The 24,554-nt window shown below is 41.7% G+C and overlaps 1 protein-coding gene across 1 annotated transcript in view; it reads right to left on the bottom strand.

Annotated features, from left to right (window-relative positions):
• Positions 1-4,747: 4,747 nt before the first annotated feature.
• LOC138978525 (DNA-directed RNA polymerase, mitochondrial-like) overlaps positions 4,748-24,554 on the bottom strand; it is a 44,242-nt gene continuing 24,435 nt past the window's right edge. The window contains exons 20-32 of the mRNA XM_070351261.1: positions 24,444-24,528; positions 23,267-23,378; positions 22,993-23,071; positions 22,453-22,575; positions 20,845-20,967; positions 16,132-16,209; positions 15,222-15,410; positions 14,752-14,909; positions 13,574-13,672; positions 12,439-12,511; positions 10,945-11,039; positions 9,691-9,767; positions 4,748-7,313 (exon numbers count right to left, since the gene is read on the bottom strand). Of these exons, the coding sequence (XP_070207362.1) occupies positions 7,264-7,313; positions 9,691-9,767; positions 10,945-11,039; positions 12,439-12,511; positions 13,574-13,672; positions 14,752-14,909; positions 15,222-15,410; positions 16,132-16,209; positions 20,845-20,967; positions 22,453-22,575; positions 22,993-23,071; positions 23,267-23,378; positions 24,444-24,528 (1,341 nt within the window). The 3' untranslated portion in view covers positions 4,748-7,263. The remainder of the gene's footprint in view (positions 7,314-9,690; positions 9,768-10,944; positions 11,040-12,438; positions 12,512-13,573; positions 13,673-14,751; positions 14,910-15,221; positions 15,411-16,131; positions 16,210-20,844; positions 20,968-22,452; positions 22,576-22,992; positions 23,072-23,266; positions 23,379-24,443; positions 24,529-24,554) is intronic.

Here is a 24,554-nt window from a genome sequence, read left to right as displayed (position 1 = left end):
TGTAAGATTTAGGCAATATCTTTGTCTTTTCGAAATCAGCATACAACAAAGTATATGTGAGTATGAAAAACTAACGTATCTGATGATTAAACACGATTGTATGACAAACGTTTCTCCAGCTTTGGAACGTATCCCTTGATTTGTATTGATGTCAAGTCTGTGACGTCATTTGTAAGATTTACGTAACATTACGTTGATTCCTTTTTGTTTACATGTATTTGCGGGTTTTCTGTGGTCAAAAATAAATTTAAACTAAAATTGTAGTCGCAAAATTAACAGAGTTATTCCGGTTTTAAAAACGATACCCCCATTTTTTAAGACCATACCAGGCACTAACATGACATCATTCAATGACAGAATGATAGCTGCCATTTCAACAACTATAACTACCCAAACCTAACACATGGAAGGTTAAACTTGCTAAAAACAACAGAATTAAAGAGGATTCTTTATAATACTTTTTCGTTCAGATCACGGACTAATATGATTCAAGATGCATTTTAATAAAATAAAAATGAAGATGCGTTTGAAAAGAAGACAAGCAACAAGAAAGATCAGAAAAGTTATGAAATCGGAAACAGATAGACTACTAACGTTCCAAAATCTAGACTGAAAAAGAAAGAAGGCTTAGTTTATCGGAACGTCCAATTCACAACATACCCAAACATAAGGAAAGTTATGATCAAAAATAAGACTTGTAAACGGCCTTCCGAAAAAGACAAAAAAGTGATAATGATAATGCGTGTAAAAATAAAACGTTCGTCAATAATGCTTTTCAGTTTCATCACAAAGCGGGTGCATTAACTCTGTTTCTTTTGCACGCACTAACATCCTGACACTCACACAGACAGACAGACAGACAGACAGACAGACAGACAGACACACACACACACACACACACACAGTTCCATCCACTGGAAAGAGAGATTGAGGAACACAAACAGAAAAATATATAGAAAAATAAAACAAAACACCTGCATAGCCGGCGGTCATTATTGCATTAATCAGCAAGATACTTATACAGAATTACTTTGGTTTATTGCAGTCGCTAACAAGTGGCTATGGACGTACGGCAACACGTTCAGGAGACCCTGCGGACCGCATCCGGAATCCACACAGTTGGATGTTGAACGAATTCTGACCCACGACTAGGCTTCAAACAACGCCCTCCCTTTTGGCACAGAGTAGGGGCGCATCACATCATTTTTGAGGGGGGGTCCAAATTTCTTTTATGGACAGATCGACGACGCCAAGCGTTTAGTTGAGGGTGCGAAGCACCTGAACCTCCCAGGTGGGTCTGGTGGGATGCCGGAAAATGTTGATAAAAACAAGGAAAATGGAGTAATGGCGACCTCGGCCTACAAATTACCCAAGTACCATCCAAAACCGTCATTGAGAAGACAAAGGCCAGCTCCTAAGAGGGTCCGGGAACTTTGATAAATACAAGGAAAATGGAGCAATCTGAGCAATCATGATTTCTTTATTTCAAATTCATTTCTTTAATTTTTTAAAAAAACTTTTTTTCCATTAAAAAGAAAATTAAGCGGGGGGTGGCCGGTTCCTGGCTTTCCGGATACCCCGGGAACCCTCCCCCCCCCCCCCCCCCTGGATCCGCCCCTGCAGAGTATACAGTGGAACTCCCCAGTGAAGACCTCTATAAATGTCAGAAAACCAGATCTTAAAAAGGAGGGATTCTTAAAATGAGGTAAATCTACAGAGCTTATGAACAGAAAATCTGAAAAATCAAGATTTTAAAATGGAGGGTGTTTTAAAAGGGGAGTTCCACTGTATTATGTATTTTCCTACATGGCGTTTTGAGGGAAGACAGTTTGCTAACTGATACACGTACGTGTACTTTTGTTTGTGCTTGCGTGTATTGGAACAAGAATGTGCTGGGTGCATTTTCAATACGTGTGGGGTATGCTACTGAAAAGAGAAACTGAAATATGCTCATCTAGCTATTTTCTATTTATTTTTGTGAATTATTTTTGTGATGCCTTATTTATTTTCATGATCGTCAAGAAGTCCAAACTGCTCTGCAATGACTGATTATATATTCTGCAGTAAACATGCACTTTGTTTTGAGATTTATTTTGTTCCTGTTTTCATGATGAGTAATTTATTTTAAAATAGTTGAGGGTCAAGATCTCACTGTGGAGTCTTTCACCAGTCTTTCTGTTGATCCAACTGATTTCCACATGTTGTTTCTTGTCTTGTGTGTTTGTTGTAAGGGGTTACCATCACTAGCTTGGCTTGTTAAAGGAACAGTGAGCCTCCCGTAAACCATCACAGATACGGTCAGGCTTTTACACGCAGTACAAACACCCTTTCATTTAAACACTCACCGATTGAGAACATCCTAGGTGCCCTCCGTAAAGAGCGAACAATTTTCAAAGAATTTATTTTTGCGTGGTTTATCTTACCCCTGAGCCATCGTGAACCCGTGTGATCCAGTTTCCCTTTTTCACAATGTAGTCGTCAGTTAGTCATTTGAATGCGACTCGATGTGAGCTTATTTACAATAGCACGTTTTTATGCATGAAACAAACGGCTGTGGTTCACAAGTACTCTAGCGATGGCTTTTGACTGTTGAGAGGAACGGCAATATGCACTGATAAACCGTCGTCTGCTGCGACCCTTGCGTGACCCTGCTTCCGGGCTTTTCTTTTTTCAAACTTTCACAACTTCGAATTGTACTGATCTTGTCTTGATGAAAAAAGAATTCTTTTATGATTAAAGAATGTTTGTGTTACAAGCTGTCAATTTATTATTTAGATTTTAAAAGTTAGGTCTAGCGCAAAAACGCACCACGGTCCAAAAACATTTTGATAATCATCGATTCACGGCTATCGCCAGTTTACATCGATAGAATGAGACCCGAAGGGAAGTAACTCATGTTTGACATGAGTTCAGGATGGGTCCAAAAAGTGTTCGAGACAATCTGCAAAATTAATTCTTTAAAAATTGCTCGCTCTTTACGTAGGGCACCTAGGATGTTCCCGTTTGGTGAGCGTTCAAATGGAAGGGTGTTTGTACTGTGTGTAAAAGCCTGACAGTATCAGTGATGGTTTACGGGAGGCTTACTGTCCGGGCGTGAATTCCGGTATTCATAACAGCCGTCCAGCACCAAAACGAGGCGCCATTGTTGTTGAGGACCAAGTCCACGAAAATAAATTCTTTGAAAATTTCTCACGCTCGACAGAAAGCAGCCAGGATGTTCCCGTTCGGTGAGCGTTCAAATGGAAGTATGCTTGTACTATATGTAGACGCTCGGGGAGCTCTGTGATGGTTTACGGGAGGCTTACTGTGCCTTTAAGATACCTGAACTTATTGTAATGTGATTTTGGCTTGTTAAGATACCTGAACTTATTGTCATGTGATTTTGGCTTGTTAAGATACCTGAACTTATTGTCATGTGATACAAATAAAAATCCAAAAATAGATAGACTGCCATTAACGTTCCAAAATTCAGAATAAAAAAACAAGAAAGGTATGTTGTTGGAACGTTTAATTATTGGCAATAATAATTAATAATAATAATTCAAAGTTCCAACAATATACCATTTTTATATTTAGTCAAGTTTTATAACATCGAGGGGGAATCGAAACGAGGGTCGTGGTGTATGTGTGTGTGTCTGTGCGTGTGTGTGTGTGTGTGTGTGTGTGTGTGTGTGTGTGTGTGTGTAGAGCGATTCAGACTAAACTACTGGACCGATCTTTATGAAATTTGACATGAGAGTTCCTGGGTATGAAATCCCCGAACGTTTTTTTCATTTTTTTGATAAATGTCTTTGATGACGTCATATCCGGCTTTTCGTGAAAGTTGAGGCGGCACTGTCACGCCCTCATTTTTCAACCAAATTGGTTGAAATTTTGGTCAAGTAATCTTCGACAAAGCCCGGACTTCGGTATTGCATTTCAGCTTGGTGGCTTAAAAATTAATTAATGACTTTGGTCATTAAAAATCTGAAAATTGTAAAAGAAAATAAAAATTTATAAAACGATCCAAATTTACGTTTATCTTATTCTCCATCATTTGCTGATTCCAAAAACATATAAATATGTTATATTCGGATTAAAAACAAGCTCTGAAAATTAAATATATAAAAATCATTATCAAAATTAAATTGTCCAAATCAATTTAAAAACACTTTCATCTTATTTCTTGTCGGTTCCTGATTCCAAAAACATATAGATATGATATGTTTGGATTAAAAACACGCTCAGAAAGTTAAAACGAAGAGAGGTACAGAAAAGCGTGCTATCTTTCTTAGCGCAACTACTACCCCGCTCTTCTTGTCAATTTCACTGCCTATGCCGTGAGCGGTGGACTACGAGTATACGGTCTTGCTGCTTTGCATTGCGTTCAGTTTCATTCTGTGAGTTCGACAGCTACTTGACTAAATATTGTATTTTCGCCTTACGCGACTTGTTTGTTCTGTGATACAGTTGTTACGTCAAATGTGTGTGTGTGTGTGTGTGTGTGTGTGTGTGTGTGTGTGTGTGTGTGTGTGTGTGTGCATGTATGCGTTTATATGAAAGGTATAAGAAAAAAATCAGTCGAGGTAAAAAAAAATGTTGCAATATTTTGGTGCCCAGTTTATATGGTATTGGTTCAAATGTTTTTTTCAACGCAAATAAAACATTGCCTGGGAAGGTTGGCTGCCTTTCTTCCTGGCGCCCTCTACGGTGGATATCCTTCATTCTAGATCATTCAAACTCACAAGAAAGCACAGTCAAGATCGAATTCAAGAACAGACATTTTATATCTACTCTTCATAATTTTCACAAATTGATCACACAAAATTTTAGTGTCACAGCAATAACTTCTCCAGAAACAACATTTTCATTCTGGAAAGAATTCAAAACCAAGTAACTTTCACTCACACATTGCTGTCAACTATTATGATATCAATCTCAGCGTACCCCCGACATACTTTCTTTCTTTATTTGATGTTTAACGTCGTTTTCAACCGTTCAAGGTTATATCGCGGCGGGGAAAAGGGGGGGGGGGGGGGGGGGGGGGGGGAGTGGGATAGAGCCACTTGTTAATTGTTTCTTGTTCACAAAAGCACTACCCGGTAATCAAAAAATTGCTCCAGGGGCTTGCAACGTACTACAATATATGACCTTACTGGGAGAATGCAAGTTTCCAGTACAAAGGACCTAACATTTTTTACAGTATACTGCTTGACTAAAATCTTTACAAAAATTGACTATATTCTATACAAGAAACACTTAACAAGGGTAATAAAAAGAGAAACAGAATCCGTTAGTCGCCTCTTACGACATACTGGGGAGCATCGGGTAAATTCTTCCCCCTAACCCGCGGGGGGTATTTGCAAATAATCAGATTGCATAAAAGATGTCATTTGCAAATAATCAGATTGCATAACAAGCAGCTACAACAATTTATTGGGCCAAGTCCTCATCTCAGGCCATTCAAGCAAGTGCTAAAATATCAAATGAATGTTACTTCTTCTTCTTCTTGTCGTTCGCCTAAAATGAATGTTACTTGATAGTACGCATAAAACTGTAAGTCCAAATAGGTTTACTTTGAATAGCCCACACACAAAAAAACACTGCTTAAATGTACTCCTTACTTACATGCTTAGTTTCTTGAGAAAAAAAGCTAACTTGTTCCGTGACAAACCGAACAAAGTTCAACAGCACATATTTGCTGACACAATCACATTTGGCACACTGATTCTCTCTCTCCCTCTCTTCTGTTGTACAGGGATGAGATTCTTCCGCCAATTGGCGGAATTCCGCCCAAAAGTTCGTTCCCAGGACCATTTTTCTGAATCGTCTAAATCCGTTGAGAAAAATGGGGGGGGGGGGGGGGGGGGGGGGGGTAGAGTAGTTGTTGTGGTTCCATCCAATGGAACCAAATTTTGCACATATGACTGACAAAATGTTGTATGCTTCTACTGCTCGGACTCATTTCCAAGTCTTTTTTTATGGTCAAAGTGTCAAAAAATCTTCAGCGTTGCCCCTGGACCCCACTGGGGGCCTTCAGCGACCCCCAGACCCCCGCCAAATAATTTCCTCCCACAACACTTTTAGGAAATCTCATCTCTGGTTGTAGTAACTCAACGCAGCAAAGACAACAACAAATTCCATGAACAACAATGTTCGCAGGATTTGACATTCCCTCTCCTCTCTTCTATGAAAATATGAAAATACTTCCTCAGTTTTGAATAAAGTCAATCGCCCACACACACACACACTCATCATGCTCCATATTTTGTACACATAAAATCCACATGGTTGTGTTGTGAAATTGAAAGACACTGGTCAAGGGATATAAATGGCAAGAAGTTGCAACTTATATACATGTATATTTTTAACACAGAAAAGCGATAATCCAACTTTACAAGCATTCAATTGTTACAAACTAGACACCAAATCACTCTATCGGCACATTCACATAGCACACTCACAATTACCATCAAAAGAAGAGAAAATCACACACACACACACACACACACACACACACACACAAACACACACTATAATGTCACGTGGGGGAAATATTGTTACGTAGGGAAACTTTCCCACGTGACAATACTTGTACAGGCCAGTCACTAGCTAGAGGGGACAGTGTCTCAAACTCGTGTACAAGAACGACATGTCAATATTTGTCCGAGCAAAAGCAAGGGGACTCACTCTTTCACACCCCATACAAACCCGATAGTTATTTCCAGAATTTGTCAATTGCGTCATCGCAAAAGGGGTACAAGGTGTTTTGCATATATATACAGAGGTAGCGGTGATGTACAAGTGGCTCCTCCAATGAGAAGACACCAACAAGTAAGGGACACCTGTAGTTCTTTTGTCTATTATTTTGACTGTTATGACAGGCCACCTGCCATTTGAGGACATTTTTGCCTGGTCCCAAGCATCTTTTTTTATTGCAGGTACCACTGTAAGTGTAACGCCAAGTGTGGAACCCTGAGTTTGCAGCAGTCGGACCGTGTGTGTGTGTGTGTGTGTGTATGCGTGCGGGTGTGCGTGCGTTCGTGCGTGTGTGCTGCCCTAGCCAGGTTGTATAGGCAGCGTCTCCATTCAAATTGTTTTCCTGAGCGCTTCAAACACAGTCCACATTCAAGATCATTTCTTCCTTCTGACTTTCACTTGAGGTATCTCACAACACTGTCACTAGGTTGAAATATAACGCTGTCGGTCTCTGCTCCCACTTGACTAGAAAGTTGCTGAAGAGATGAGAGAATTGCGGATCGGTAGCCTGCGATGCTTACTGCATCAGCTGAAGAAATATGTGGAATCAAGCACTTTCTCCAAGTCAAAGTCACCTGAAAATGCAACATGAATACTCAGTGTAAAAAAGGATCCTCTGAAAGATGAGAAGAGATTGCACATGCAAACAGAAAGAATATCAAGTACATATACCCAGCGAATAAAAACTAGGGCACAACCATTTCTTTTATATGTGTGCTTCATACTGATCAACTTCCAAACAAAATGTTACTTCCTTCTTCTTACTCAGTTAGGGTACCCTTTCATAAACAACAACAGGGTTTTTACTTAGTCACCATGTTACTTCGGCACAAAAATGTCTTGTACATGCGTGCTTCACACTGATCGGCTTCAAAACAAAATTTAATTTGTTTCTTCAAAGATTAGTAATATAATGCAGCTGCCGTAATAATTCATTTGACTCATGTTTGTGGAAAAAAGTTCAAAGAGAGCATGAGACAGAGAGGAGAGAGACAGACAGACTGAGAGAGAGAGAAAGAGAGAGAGAGAAAGGGAGTTGGGTTCTTGAAAGCTTGCACATTTTTAAGATCTATCTGATCAACTAAAGAAGGTGACAAAATATCTTTCACTTCCCTCCACACACCCACCCACCCACCCACCCACCCACCCCCTGATGTGTTAGGTCAGGGCGTTAGCAATTTTCTCCCCCCTTTCCTAACCTAGGTGGTGGGTTCAAGTGCTAGTCTTTTGGATGAGACGAAAAACCGAGGTCCCTTCGTGTACACTACATTGGGGTGTGCACGTTAAAGATCCCACGATTGACAAAAGGGTCTTTCCTGGCAAAATTGTATAGGCATAGATACAAATGTCCACCAAATACCCGTGTGACTTGGAATAATAGGCCGTGAAAAGTAAATATTCGCCTTAATTGGCTTGAGATTTACTGGCCGATGTGAAAGCGTGATATAATTATATTGAGTAAACCATTCCATCTCACACGGCAGAAATTAATATGTAAAGCGCTTAGAGAACGTCAAGCGCTATATAAATCGCCCCATACATACATACATTTGAAAGTCGAATTGATCTGGCTGTATAAATTGCCCAGATAGAAAAATCCAGAAGTGATGGGTGGGGTGTAAACCCGTTTTGCTCCAAAACTCAAGAAAAAGCAGTACCAATCTATCACATGAAAGGGTCGCTGTCAACAGTTGTGTGTGAAAAGTGCATCCAAACTCCAAAAAGAAAGTTTCATGTGTGCAATTAGAGAGAGAACAAACAAACGAACAAACGTTTTCTGGCATGTCACAAAAGACTAAAAGGTATCAAAGAGAGACAGACAGACAGACAGACAGACAGACAGTCTTGATTTCCGATACAGGGGATTCCGATTCACAACATCACGAATTTAGCTATATCGCGTTGAACTGCTTGGATTTTTTTTAATTGCTCGTCCACTGTTGGGCTATCAACACCCAACATCTCTTGCACTTGTACAGCATGGGTCGATCTTCACCCCCTACCCCACCCCCCCCCCCCCCCCCACCTGTTTTTCTCAGACAAAGAAGAGGAAAGGTCAGTTGGACCTGGATGAAAAGCCCCAATATTCTGACTTCAAATAAATGTTAAGGACAGAAAATGTTCCACATGTCAAAACTGTCAAGCGATCGACCAGCAGTGTTGAGTCAAAACACACGCCATATAATGATAATAATAAATCACTTTTCTATATTCGGCAATACCGAGAGACCGCTAACGCTGGGTGGAAACAAAGCATTCCCGCCAACATCAGGGTAAGTGTCCTCCATTCAAACCAAACTGTGTCTCTTTAAAACCACTAACAGCTAAAATGTATGGTTTTGGGAATGAAAAAGATAGGTATTCAGTACATGTGTGGTTTTCAAAGAAAAATATACACTTAAGCGAACATACAAACCGATTTGCTGTAGATCGGTCCTCATTCAAGCATGTTCGTCCACTTGCATCCCATCCTACACGCCCCTTGTCGATAAATAGACTACCCAGCCAAACTATAATGTTCATTGATGTGTCCTGCGTTGATATGTTAACTATCACCAAGCGGTCTGGATTTTGTTAAAATTCAAAAAGAAATGAAGCCATCAAAACTATGTAGAAGCACTTCAGCAATGTCTGGATAGGAATGAAATGGCCTCCGTATTGGAAAATACACAGCATCACAATCATTGATTTAGCTCAGATTAGTTTCATAACCCACATAGTCTCTAAAAACTGTCAGGAACGGGTAACCCAGGATGTGTTAGGTGAGTGTGTACGTGAGTCAGTGTCTCAGTGTGTGTACTTGGTGAGTGCGTCTGTGCATCCCTTTTCCTCCTCCTGAAAAATTGGCGTGTAAAATAGACATATCAGCCTTCAAGATTTATGGTATAAAATGAAAATAAGAAATTGAATCAAAGAACAAAGAAAGAACAGCACTAAGTGAGAATACCTTACCTCTAGCAGGAACATTGAGCAGAACATTGCGCAGAAACTCGCGAGCTTTCAGCACTGGAGCCTCCATCACCTCATCACTGTAACAAGCACAAACCGAACCGCTACAGTTGCTTCACACATTATCTACGTTATCTCCCCCGAAATCCGCGTATGCTGCCTGCATGGCGGCGTAAAATACCCGTCATACACGTAAAAATCCACTCGTGCAAAAAAAATCAACAAGTGAACATGGGAGTTTCAGCCCATTAACGAAGAAGAAGAAGATCTACATTATCAACAGACCTTTGATGCTTTAATCAGTTGATGAATAACCCAGGGAGTGCATATACTGGACATTTCCACCAATTTACCGTTATATATACCAAAATACAAACCAGTCAAGATTTGACTTAAGAGAGTGTGTTACCTGGTGACGTCGGGTGTGTATTCAGAGTAAGAGTAGACAGAAACAGTGTGTTACCTGGTAACGTCAGGTGTGTATTCAGAGTAAGAGTAGACAGAAACAGTGTGTTACCTGGTGACGTCAGGTGTGTATTCAGAGTAAGAGTAGACAGAAACAGTGTGTTACCTGGTGACGTCAGGTGTGTATTCAGAGTAAGAGTAGACAGAAACAGTGTGTTACCTGGAAACGTCAGGTGTGTATTCAGAGTAAGAGTAGACAGAAACAGTGTGTTACCTGGTAACGTCAGGTGTGTATTCAGAGTAAGAGTAGACAGAAACAGTGTGTTACCTGGTGACGTCAGGTGTGTATTCAGAGTAAGAGTAGACAGAAACAGTGTGTTACCTGGAAACGTCAGGTGTGTATTCAGAGTAAGAGTAGACAGAAACAGTGTGTTACCTGGTGACGTCAGGTGTGTATTCAGAGTAAGAGTAGACAGAAACAATGTGTTACCTGGTGACGTCAGGTGTGTATTCAGAGTAAGAGTAGACAGTGTTACCTGGTGACGTCAGGTGTGTGTTCAGAGTAAAAGTAGACAGAAACAATGTGTTACCTGGTGACGTCAGGTGTGTATTCAGAGTAAGAGTAGATAGAAACAGTGTGTTACCTGGTAACGTCAGGTGTGTATTCAGAATAAGAGTAGACAGTGTTACCTGGTGACGTCAGGTGTGTGTTCAGAGTAAGAGTAGACAGAAACAGTGTGTTACCTGGTAACGTCAGGTGTGTATTCAGAGTAAGAGTAGACAGAAACAGTGTGTTACCTGGTAACGTCAGGTGTGTATTCAGAGTAAGAGTAGACAGAAACAGTGTGTTACCTGGTAACGTCAGGTGTGTAGTTCTCCACCAGCTGTCTGGACAGGTCCTCCAGGATGGGTTGCTTGTGCAGTGCCACGAACTGCTCTCGGCAGATCTGAGTAACACACAATGCACTTTATTCAATTGATTAATATCGTGACATATGTATGTTGTTCCCAATTCACTGAATTGCCAAATTTGCTGCCGATTTCGCAAAATGGACACGTTTTTAGAAGCCTTTACGCATATTCAGCATAATGTTGCCGATTTCACAAAATGGGCAGCGTTTTGCAGATTACGCGAAATGGGCACAAATGTTGTCGATTCCGTGAATTCGGCAATTCCATGAATTGGGCACGACATGTATATATACAATATTTTACATTGAGTATCTGTACTCCAGCATAAACCTTATGCTTGTACACAAATGCAGTTCCTTTCATCCAGAACAGTGTGATCAAAGGTTCATTTTTTCTCGTATATGCAATCACGTTCACAATAAATGACAGATCTGTCCAGACTTTTACACAGGCGAAGAGCAGAATCCTACAACTTAAAACACATGCCAAACATCAACAGCCTGGCTGCTACCTGGACACAGTGGGCATTTAGTTCTGTGACACCTAGGTCAATATTCTACACAGTGGGCATTTAGTTCTCCGACACCTAGGTCAATATTCTAAGTTAACACATTTCAAGTTTGATTTCATATTTACTTTCATTACTTTCTTGTCCATGCAATGGCTGGGAAATTTGGATCGCTTCCTTGCAATGGAAAGCTAGCAGTTGTGCTACCTAGGTGTGTGCCTGTTTTGGTGTAATCAGCCACCTGCACTTATGGCAGAATGACTGAGGTCATGGGGGTAGATCATGGCTATTGTCTCATAAGTCTGCACATAAGGCTGACCCATGTCTTTTCCCGTCCGGATTCAAAGCCATGAAGCGCAGATCACAAGTCCATTGCTGTACGTACTGAGCTACCGGGTTCAATGAAAACACGTAAAATCCCAAAATATCTCGTTAACATGAACGCAGCTTCTTTAAAATATATAGTGTTCCAAACATCAGAAGAGTAACAGCAGCCAGTGCACTGAAGTAAGGAAGCAATGCAAATGGAAAACGACGGGTGCAGTGGCCTAGTGGATAAGACATCGGCCTCCCATGCGGCAGGTCATGAGTTCAAATCCCGGCCGCGCCTGTTGGGTTAAGGGTGGAGAATTTTCTGATCTCCCAGGTCAACTTATGTGCTGACATGCTAGTGCCTTATCCCCCTTCGTGTGTACACACAAGCACAAGACCAAGTGTGCATGGAAAAGATCCTGTAATCCATGTCAGAGTTCGGCGAGTTATAGAAACACGAAAATACCCAGCATGCTTCCCCAGAAAGCGGTGTATGGCTCAAAATGGTCATACGCGTAAAAACCCACTCGTGCAAAAACATGAGTGAACGTGGGAGTTTCAGCCCATGAACGAAGAAGAAGAAGAAGAAGAAGAAGAAAAAGAAGAACACATACCTGATTCATGATCTCCACATCACAGGCGTGTGTCCAGAAGCAGTCGTGCACCGATACAAAGGTGATGCCTGCCCTGAAATCACACACTTCCTAGTTTAAGCAACGCTTCTTGCCACTGCTTATAAATTATACAACGCTTTATGTTTCTGACGGTTAGCGTTAATGGGCTTTAAAAGATGCCTAATTAGCCATTTAGAAACAATTTCTCTCTTCTTTCGTTATGAACTGCAATTGTATTTTTTCTTGACAAAAATCTAATGATAAAGATCCAATCAAAGTTATGCATTGCATCTAAGCTCTCTCCTATCTGTCTTTCTCAGGTATTTGAGTCCTCAGGTGTGTGTGTGTGTGAGTGTGTGCGTGCGTGCGTGCGTGCGTGTGCATGCGTGTGTTTGTGTGTGTGTGTGTGTGTGTGTGCGTGTGTATGTGCGTGCATGCGTACCTGTGCATTTGTATGCATGCATGAGTGTGTGTGTGTGAGTGAGAGTGTCTATCTGTGTGTGTACATGTGTAAACAAAATAAATACGCAAGAGGACAAAGAAAGGGATAGAGACAGACAGCATTTATTTGTCCGCAAGAGCAGTTACAGGACAGGAGTGTTTGTCTCTGGTGGACGCAAGAGCAGTTACAGGACAGGAGTGTTTGTCTCTGGGGGAAGCAAGAGCAGTTACAGGACAGGAGTGTTTGTCTCTGGTGGACGCAAGAGCAGTTACAGGACAGGAGTGTTTGTCTCTGGGGGACACAAGAGCAGTTACAGGACAGGAGTGTTTGTCTCTGGTGGACGCAAGAGCAGTTACAGGACAGGAGTGTTTGTCTCTGGGGGACGCAAGAGCAGTTACAGGACAGGAGTGTTTGTCTCTGGGGGACGCAAGAGCAGTTACAGGACAGGAGTGTTTGTCTCTGGGGGACGCAAGAGCAGTTACAGGACAGGAGTGTTTGTCTCAGGTGGACACAAGAGCAGTTACAGGACAGGAGTGTTTGTCTCTGGGGGACGCAAGAGCAGTTACAGGACAGGAGTGTTTGTCTCTGGGGGACGCAAGAGCAGTTACAGGACAGGAGTGTTTGTCTCTGGGGGAAGCAAGAGCAGTTACAGGACAGGAGTGTTTGTCTCTGGTGGACGCAAGGAGCTCCTACCTCATGCAGTAGAGAGAAGTCAACATCATGTGTGTGGAATCCAGGGAGTGGATGAAGTTGGGAGGAAAAGCGTTCTTCTGCTTCATGGCATTGGGTTTCCTGCAACGCACACATTATCATGCAATTGAAAACTAGATTCAAAGGCCATGCATGAAATCAGGGTTATCACCCTATATAAGCCTCACGAAAAATGAATGTCAACCCAAAAGTCTAGCAAAGCTAAAGCAGAGGATCTGAATTTAAGCAGAACAAGTGTTGAATCAGAGCGGGAGCAGGAGAGAATGAAACAAAAAGAGAGACAGAGACACTGAGAGAGAGAGAGAGAGAGAGAGAGAGAGAGAGAGAGAGAGAGAGAGAGAGAGAGAGAGAGAGAGAGACAGACAGACAGACAGACAGACAGACAGACAGACAGACAGATTGACAGAAACTGAAAGAGTTAAGAGACAGAGACACACCCTGCGTCTTTCTGTCTCTTTTACTCTGCAAATTTTCAGTACTGAGTAGTCAGTGTTTTTGAACACAAAGTAAAAACTTTGTGACAAACTGCAACCAAAACATGCACACTTGCATGCACAAAATCACGTACATAATAGATGACACAATCATGTGCAGATGAAGTTGCAGACAACAAGATAGACATAGACAAAGACAAGCAGACAAATGCATTTTAAGCAGAATCACACTCTCATCTTCCCAAAAGACTCAGTTTTGAGATAAAATAACTGACCAGCAAGTATCCACAGAACAAGGCATACCCATAGCTACAGACAGAGTTAAAGAAGTGTTGACTCTGAAATGAAAGTACCCACAGAACAAGGCATACCCATAGTTGCAGACAGAAGCAGACTTGCTTAAAGAAGTGTTGACTCTAAAATGCAATCAACAATCACCCACAGAACAAGGCATACCCATAGCTACAGACAGAGAGGCAGACTTGCTTAAAGAAGTGTTGACTCTGAAATGCAATCACCCACAGAACAAGGCATACCCATAGCTACAGACAGAGAGGCAGACTTGCTTAAAGAAGTGTTGACTCTGAAATGCAATCACCCACAGAACAAGGCATACCCATAGCTACAGACAGAGAGGCAGACTTGCTTAAAGAAGTGTTGACTCTGAAATGCAATCACCCACAGAACAAGGATTACCCATAGCTACAGACAGAGAGACAGACTCACTCAAAGTAGTTCCAGCTGTCGGTGGTGTTGACACCGAAGCGAGAGAGCCCCATGGCCTTGTGGTACGGCTGGACAACGGTCAAGCCAACAGGTGTCACCCACTCCACTGGTCGCTGGCACACTGTGGCAATCAACTGGGCACTCAGCGTCAGCCAGTCCTGGTGACCCAAACGTATTTCATTGCAACTAAAATGACGCCTCTTCTTGATTTGTTCCCCAAATTTAAATCTCTGGCTTTAACAAAACAAAGATCGAGAAGACGTTACAATGCCTATTATGACCTCACATGAAAGTTCTGTCACTTCTTTTGTGTGTCTTGTGAGGAAACAACTTAGTTTCGCAAATGAAGTTTTTTCTCAGTGACTCTGTCATATCAGCAGTGGAAAACTGCTTTTCAGGTAACCTGAAAGGCTGAGCATGTTTTGTTATCAATTTTTTTTTTAATCAAATTAACAAATTTCAGCACAGACCTGAATGTCTTTGGTGGCAGAGAACATCTCGTTCAGACACTGGAATGTTTTCTCTGTCAGGTAAAGGCTGGCGTTCCAGACGTGCGCCTGAGGGAATTCTGGGATGTCTTTCAGCTGACGAAGGATCTGTGCTTTGGCTCCGTAGCGTGTCACACCATACACTGTTGTCATAATCGTCTGCTTGATCACCTGTGGTTGTCAAGATCACAAAATTAAAACGTGGAACGAAGAGCAAGCTGACATTTCATGAATGCACTCAATTTATCAAGCCAACAGACTTACAGCGATGAAAGAACACCCTTGGGGCAAGCCAGGTGACAAGTATATTTTGGTCAAGATAAAAGACAACGAGATTTCAGAAGGTGTCCTTTAGAGGGAGGTCTTCTCCCATGGGAGGGGCCTCACATCACAGGTACTACTGTACAAAAACAACAATGAAGACCTGTTTAATACCATAAAAACTGCACAAATATGCAGGCACACATACAGGCGTTTCTATGCCTTCACAGACAGAAAAACACACACACAACCAGAAAACATTCTATCCAATTTTTTAAAATCTAGCAGCAAACGTGAGGAAGACTTTTTTTCCTGTTATTTGTTTTTTCTCTCTACCAAGGCAGACAAAATCCTTACTCAGCCTACGTACAAGGTGTCTGGGAGCACCACCGTGCGGAGGGGTTCTGTGTGCATCGCAGCAAAAAGAAAGAGGGACATTTTTCTCGGGCTCGCGAGGCATATGCCAGACAGCAACACTTTGTCTCTATACTGTACTTTCACAAATTCCATTTAAAAATAGGTGAATAAGCTCTAAACAAAAACTTTGTTCAGAAAAGACCACATATACAATGTTCATAAACAAAGACCCTGGTTTTGCAGGTACGGAAATGCATAACATCAGGGTACAAACCTTTCTGCGTACAAATCCTTCCAGGTGCTGTGCTATTTCTACACCCTCTGCTGCGTCCTTTTGTCTTTCCTTCTCCACCTGTGACAGAACTTATCTACATCAGAGTGTAAAAAAGAAATTCTCTACATCAGAGTCCTCTGGTGTTACCAACACTTCAATGAGTCACTCTGCTACAAGAATGAACCTGAGATCCAAATTTGTGAGAAGCTTGTACAGATGCTTGTCGGGATGGTTTTACTAGAACATAGGCAGTGCATCACTTGTTACCACAGAGATATAGAATAGAGCCACCAAGCGCCGCAACACGTGCAGTAACCGAGACCCGCGCGCCGGCCATCGCGGTGTGCCCATTCTTTCGCTGGCACACCCTGTTTCGCTCTGTCCGGTCTTTGTTTTTTGAGAGCTACAATCTCAATACCACCTTGTTTAAAACCTTATAATCATGTTAATAAAAAAAGCAAAGTTGTAGAATAATGATGCGTGTGTCTGTATGCTGCTTAATTTTGCTTTTTTAAATTTTATTATTATTGAAAATACTAACCTGTTGATTTTGTAGTAAGACATATCTCTCTCTCTCTCTCTCTCTCTCTCTCTCTCTCTCTCTCTCTCTCTCTGGCTCTCTCTCTCTCTCTTATTCTCTCTTTTTCTCTTCCCCTCTCTCTCCCTCACCCTCTCTTTCTCTCTCTCCCTCTCTCTTTCTCTCCCTCTCTCTCTCCTCTTTCTCTCCCTCTCTCTCTCCTCTCTCTCTCTCTTTCATCCTCTCTCTCTCTTCCCCTCTCTCTCTTCCCCTCTCTCTCCCCCCCTCTCTCTCTCTCTCTCTCTCTCTCTCTCTCTCTCTCTCTCTCTCTCTCTCTCTCTCTCTCTCTCTCTCTCTCTCTTCTCTCTCTCAGTCGGTTTTCAGTGGGACCATTTTGCCTGCACTGCTTTTTCTTTAGTTTTACTTTCAATTATATTGTATATTTATTGTATGGAGGACAATCGACTTCAACAATTCAGATTCGTTTGAAATACTCATGTTTTAATGATGAGATTGATGTATCGTTCATAAATAAGTTCACTCATGTGTTTGTACTTAATCATGTATTAAAGATTTTGGCTGAAAGATGTCAGGTTTGTTTGACTGATACAGACACTGACATGTTTCACTGATTTTAATAAGCTTGCTGTACATTCTTCTTTTGAGTACTCTTCTGTGTATAATGCTCGGATTTAAAGAATTTAGCTTTGACATGATTTCAGCCGACTTGTTTGGTTCGAAAACAAATGTATCATTTATCAAGTTGCTGTTTCTTTTACAATGGAAACCCCCTTTTAAAGACACCCCCACCCTCAAATGGCTGTATCGTTTTTGTGTCACTCGTGTATACTGACTTAAATTGACAAATTTAGCTTTGATGTCACTATTGCATTTCTTATTACGGCAAAGATTTGTTTCATTTACACAGAGAGAGAGAGAGAGAGAGAGAGAGAGAGAGAGAGAGAGAGAGAGAGAGAGAGAGAGAGAGACAGACAGACAGACAGACAGACAGACAGACAGACAGACAGAGACAGAGAGACAGAGAGGTGGAGAAGGGTGGGGGCGAAAGAGAGAGAGAGAGAGAGACAGAGACAGAGAGAGAGAGAGAGAGAGAGAGAGAGAGAGAGAGAGAGAGAGAGAGAGAGAGACAATGACAATGACAATTCTTTATTTAACGAGGGTAGTAGATTAAGCAGTAGTCTGCTTTTGTACATCCAGCCCTCGCCCTAAAGATCAATCAATCAATCAATCAATATGAGGCTTATATCGCGCGTATTCCGTGGGTACAGTTCTAAGCGCAGGGATTTATTTTTTTATTTTTTTATTTTTTTATTTTTATTTTATGCAATTTATATCGCGCACATTTTCAAGGCGCAGGGATTTATTTATGCCGTGTGAGATGGACTTTTTTTTACACAATACATCACGCATTCACATCGGCCAGCAGATCGCAGCCATTTCGGCGCATATCCTACTTTTCACGGCCTATTATTCCAAGTCACACGGGTATTTTGGTGGACATTTTTATCTATGCCTATACAATTTTGCCAGGAAAGACCCTTTCCTGGACCCTTTTGTCAATCGTGGGATCTTTAACGTGCACACCCCAATGTAGTGTACACGAAGGGACCTCGGTTTTTCTCATCCGAAAGATGAATAAAGAGAGACTAACTACAAAAAATGAAATAAAAATACAAGATAAAAAAAATAGAAAATAGAAAAACTAAAATTCTACATTTTAACAGATAACTAAAGTGAAAACATATTATACATATATGTACACAAAATGCATTGCATTGAGGTCAATTGCGAGTTAATTGATGTGAATTAAGGGGTATAGTGCAGCTTGCACTTTTTTAACATCATGCGAGCGAGAGAGAGAGAGAGAGAGAGAGAGAGAGAGAGAGAGAGAGAGAGAGAGAGAGAGAGAGAGAGAGAGAGAGAGAGAGAGACATCATGCGAGAGAGAGAGAGAGAGAGAGAGAGAGAGAGAGACATCATGCGAGAGAAAGAGAGGGAGAGAGAGAGGGAGAGAGAGAGAGAGAGAGAGATAGAGATAGAGATAGAGAGAGAGAGAGAGAGAGAGAGAGAGAGAGAGAGAGAGAGAGAGAGAGAGAGAGAGAGAGAGGTTTATGAATAACATCTACAAATTTGTTTAACTCATTCGCTGCGCGTCTAAATTTCCCCTGTGTTCCCTGCCAACGCGCGATTTAGAGCCATTTTGAAAAAATTATTAAAAATCAACAACACAAGATAACCTTACATACCTTATGTTTTTGCAAAGTTTGGAACTTACTCTTTTAGAAAATATATGAAACATTTGAAAGTACATACCTTTTGTTGTCTTCATATCCAGGCAAAATATCCAATTTGAAGCAAAACAAAAAAACTTTCTACGTCATGGGTTCATCATACACAATGTCATGATCGACACTTGCATTGCCCGAATCATCACCCAAATGATCGTCCATTGGCACAAACTCGTCACCAGAATCTAAAATATCATCTCCACTATCATCATCACTGAGGTCAAGATCAGAACCGTACTGAATAACACGTTCTAGCACTCTTTTCAAGTTACTACGTCTCAGCAACACGATCCGCCATCTTGGAAAAGTCAAAACACGTGGGTCGCACACCGTCAACAAAATTTTTATTAATCCCAACAATTTAAGGGAAGGAACTGTTTACAGTGAATGGTACCACTGTAGACAGATAGAAGTTCATTGCAGGGGTTGTTTCCCTTGGTCAGCAGGACCGTTTACACCGTTAAAAATTCGTGATATCCGTCGGAACTCAAGTACCGGCACGCAGCCAACGCTAAACACAGGTGTCGGAATTCCAGTTCCGACACGCAGCGAATGAGTTAACTTTGTCATCTTGATGTTTGCTTCGTCTGATTGGCTTCTCTTGTGACACTAAATGGTTTTGCATCATTTTTTTAATTGTTATAAAATTAATGTTCTTGGTTTCGTATAACCTTTTTGTCTCAATCTGTCTGACAGTCTCTGTCTCAGGTGTGTGTGTGTGTGTGTGTGTGTGTGTGTGTGTGTGTTAGTGTGTGTGTGTGTGTGTGTGTGTGTGTGTGTGTGTGTGTGTGTGTGTGTGTGTGTGTTCGTTCGTTCGTTCGTTCGTGTGTGTGACTGTGCGCCCGTTTTTTTCTCTCTTTCGATCAGTGTAACGTATTTAGAATGCGGTAAGAAATACCATTCTCCCCCTTCCATCCACCAGGTACCGCCACTAGCAGATCTTATTATTTTCTGAATAGTTTCTTCATTACTCAATAACATTATGCCAGCTGATTCTAATCAACCGACGGAGATAAGAAGCCCAGTGTGCCACATTCCCACTGAAATGTACACTGGTCAGGCTGTGGGATGGGCACAGCGAAATGGCGGCCCGGTAGCTGCAATCGTTTCCCCTGCCAGCACAGCGCTTGGTGGCTCTATTCTATATCTCTGTGCTTGTTACACAGTAAGAAAACACCCTTGTCCAGGGGAACCCCCCTTTTAAGACCCCCCAAATTCAGACTCCCTCTTTTCTAAGATTTTGTTTTCTCAGACTTCCTGTTCAGAACCTCTGTAAAATGACCCCCATTTTAAGACCCCCTCCTTTTTAAGACCTGATTTTTTAAGATTTTTTAAGGTCTTAAAAGGGGGGTTCCACTGTATCTAGACTCGCACCACAGCCGTACAGACTGAGAACAGGCTCTTCAACAACCCAACCTTCTCTTCATGACTCCTTGATTTGAATTCGCTAAGCTTTAGCGCCAACAACCCAGGCAACTTTTACACACACTGACAGTATCTCAACACCCTGTCTTTTCCTTCAAAGGCAAATTAAGCAACACAGTATCTGAATACCATGTCTCTTCTTTACAAAGTAAATGAAGCAATCTAAAACCAGCTAAATTAAGGACCGCCTTAAAGATCTGAATTGAGCGTAAAAATCCACAACAGCAATAGTCAATTTTCAGAAATAACTCCATCGAGTTTGTATGGGTTTGTGGAAGAGTGAGCTTTTCTGGCAAAACCTCGACCAAACATTGCCATTGGACAGGAGCATGTGTTTCCGACAATCACATCTCTTGTGGTTGGCCCCTCCAATGTTTGTCAGAGGTTTTGGCAAGGGTATTCACTATTCCACAACCTTTACAACCCGTCAAGAGTTATTTCCAAAAATGGTCTATTGACTGACCAGTTCTAAGACGTCGCTGTAGACATCCTGGGGACTGTCGTAGGGCCAGAGGTTGACAGACTGAGCGCCAGCCTTATCTCTGCCCAGAGCTGCGTAGTGCTGCAGTCCGTTGCACGAGCCATCCTGCACACACAATACAACACTGACTGAATACGGAGCATAGAAAACTTTATTATCTCAAGAAGAGAACCTTGGGTGTGGTATATCACAGCATCAGACAACATAAAAGTAAGAACATAAAACAGTAAAACTCCTTGCATGCACAGCATTATTGCAGGTTCCTGGTGCAATCATTTCAACCATATTGAGGAGCAAAAGAGTCAACTCATAATAATTAAGATTAGGATAATAATGCCAAAAAATAATTCTCTCTCTCTCTCTCTCTCTCTCTCTCTCTCTCTCTCTCTCTCTCTCTCTCTCTCTCTCTCTCTCTCTCTCTCTCTCTCTCTCTCTCTCCTCTCCCTCTGCAGCAGGAAAGCAACTGTGTTTGTATGACCTTGCTAGACATCTGACGTTCTCTGTAAAGTCAGCAGAGAAATGCACATGCAAATGTATTTGTATTATTAAAATACAGAATGCTTTTTGCCCTCGCACTGATTATTCTGATCTCTTTTTTTTCTGTCAATGTTTTTTTCTGTCCTTCTTTCTTTCTTCCTGCTTACACATTTTAAAAGCTAATAATGTTTTAGTGCTGTGTCTGTTGTGTTATGCACCACCGTTTGAATTTCTCCTATTTGAAATAGGCACTGCAACACTTGTTACATAGTAAGAAAACACCATTGTACCCAGACTTGCACCACAGCCATACAGACAGAGAACAGGCTTTTTAACAACCCAAACTTCTCTTCACAACTCTCTTGATTTGAAATGAGTTAACTTGATTTGACTTGACTTGATGCACTTATCGGCATTTAATATTGATGAATAGGCCTTCGATTTCAAGTTCCTAGCACTTTTTTCATTTTGCATTTACACACAACTAGCCCATCTCTACTTCTCTTCGTGTTGCCATGAGTACAATGGAACCCCCCTTTTAAGACCCCTCAATTTAAGACCCCCCAATCTAAGACCCCCCAATTTAAGACTTCCTCTATTTTAAGACCTTGCATTTTCAGATTCCACTGTTGCACTTTTTATCATTTGCATTTCCACACAAAGAGCCCATCTCTACTTTCGCTTCAGATGTCTTTCTCTGTTACCATGAGTATTGCAAACTGTTCTGACCTGATGCACAGGGAGATGGCAGATGTCTTTCTCTGTTACCATGAGTATTGCAAACTGTTCTGACCTGATGCACAGGGAGATGGCAGATGTCTTTCTCTTTTACCATGAGTATTGCAAACTGTTCTGACCTGATGCACAGGGAGATGGCAGATGTAGTTCTCTGTTACCATGAGTATTGCAAACTGTTCTGACCTGATGCACAGGGAGATGACAGATGTCTTTCTCTGTTACCATGAGTATTGCAAACTGTTCTGACCTGATGCACAGGGAGATGGCAGATGTCTTTCTCTGTTACCATGAGTATTGCAAACTGTCCTGACCTGATGCACAGGGAGATGGCAGATGTCTTTCTCTGTTACCATGAGTATTGCAAACTGTTCTGACCTGATGCACAGGGAGGTGGCAGATGTAGTTCTCTGGGTCCGGGGAGCGAGAGGCTCTGGCGATCTCCATGCAGCATGCCAGCGTCTGCCACGGCTCGTCCGACTTCTGCCACCACTTGTTGCCCTGGACACACATAACAATAAGGATATGATGGCATATAGTCCTGTGAGGTTACTGTCATTGAAATTCGGGATGCTTTATCACTGTGGAAAGCGAGCTGCCATAAAGTACGGCGCAACCAATTGTTTTCTTTTTCCTGCATGCATTAGTTTATATTTCCAAGCCCTGAGACTTTGGCTGTGACATTGGGTTCTTTGCATGCACACGGGGCTGTTCGGACACCGAGGAGAGTCGGCACAAAGTTGACTCTGGTAAATAAATCCCTTGCCGAACGTGGGGATCGAACCCACGCAGATAGCCACAACTGGTTTTGAAGCCAGCAGCGGCCAGCCGGCCTAACACTGCTCGTTACTTAGACTCTCCTAATTGCTCAGGTGAGTCAAACATAGGCAAAAATGCTCTGACAATAAAGCCACTCACTGTCTTTGGATTGTCAGCAGAGTCCAAAATCTCATCCATCATTTCATTGGCATAGGCAAGCCTCTCTCTGTTTGGGCTCCTATAGGAAAAACAACAATAGTAAATGTGCAATAAATACTGTTAGAAGAAAGACAAATTCTACTTTAAATAAGAGAATTTTAAGTATGATCAGACACAGAAAGATGCACACTTGTACATGAAAATGGACATGCATGAACGCTTACACGCACACACACACACACACGTACACACACACACACACACACACACTGACCTCTTCTTGAAGCCAGTAAGGTTGATAAGATGTATTTTCATCCAGTCCAGACCCTTGGACCCCAGTGGCTTCCCCTTGGCAAACATCAGGATACTGCGTGTGATGTCACTTCCTGTCAACAATGCAAATCTTACAATCTTCTCTCTCTCTCTGCAAATCTTACAGTGTCCTCTCTCACACTGATGGAAACTCTACAACAAACAAAGAGTACAATGTCTTCAATGACCATACAAACAAAGCCACAATGACACTTCCACAAGAAGCAAAATCAAATAAACCAACAATGTACAGACAGGGGATACAAGAATAAGCAAACATCACGACCACGTCCTTGTAGCAGATTTTCCTCATCAAATCTAAAATTGCTCCGAGTGTAAAAAATATATTACGCCAAAATAAAAAATAGTCTGTTTACGGTATCCCGAGCGACCCTATTTTTTCGCGCGATCCTAGACTTTTGGGGGGCATTTGGGAGAAAAAAACAATAATAAAAAATAAACAAATAAAATAAAAAAAATTTAAATTAAAAAAGTCTTTGTTTTTTGGATTAAAATAACTTAAAAATACGGTTTTGGGGAGAAAAAAAAATGAGAAAAAAAAAAATCCCGACCTACCGACCCTATTTTTTGGGCCTATGTTACCGTAAACAGACTAGTTTTTTGGGGGGGGCCTTACCAAACACACACACACACACAAATAAAAGCATTTCTTCCTCTTCATAACAAGAGGAGAAATATAAATGGCAAACCATGGTAATCATTCAACGACAAGAACAAAAATACCGGCACGGTTGGCCTAGTGGTAAGGCGTCCGCCCCGTGATCGGGAGGTCATGGGTTCGAACCCCGGCCGGGTCATACCTAAGACTTTAAAATTGGCAATCTAGTAGCTGCTCCGCCTGGCGTCTGGCATTATGGGGTTAGTGCTAGGACTGGTTGGTCCAGTGTCAGAATAATGTGACTGGGTGAGACATGAAGCCTGTGCTGCGACTTCTGTCTTGTGTGTGGCGCACGTTATATGTCAACGCAGCACCGCCCTGATATGGCCCTTCGTGGTCGGCTGGGCGTTAAGCAAACAAACAAACAACAAAAATAAAATAAATGTTTTGAAACCACAACATTTACCAGTTCAATTTACTGAACAATAAGGCTGATTTGAAGAAATCCTGAGGTACCCACCTAGGTGGTTGAAGTGAGGAGGACAGGGGTATGTACGGCCACGAAAATCCAGGTTGTGAGGAAACCAGAACACCTCGTCTCTGAACTGCAAGTACAAACAACTTTAAGATT

Source organism: Littorina saxatilis, linkage group LG10 (genome assembly GCF_037325665.1).
Source record: "Littorina saxatilis isolate snail1 linkage group LG10, US_GU_Lsax_2.0, whole genome shotgun sequence".
In the NCBI taxonomy this organism is placed as follows: Eukaryota; Metazoa; Mollusca; class Gastropoda; order Littorinimorpha; family Littorinidae; genus Littorina; species Littorina saxatilis.
The sequence above is the reverse complement of the archived record's forward strand: the minus strand, read 5'-3'. Positions and strand labels throughout refer to the sequence as shown.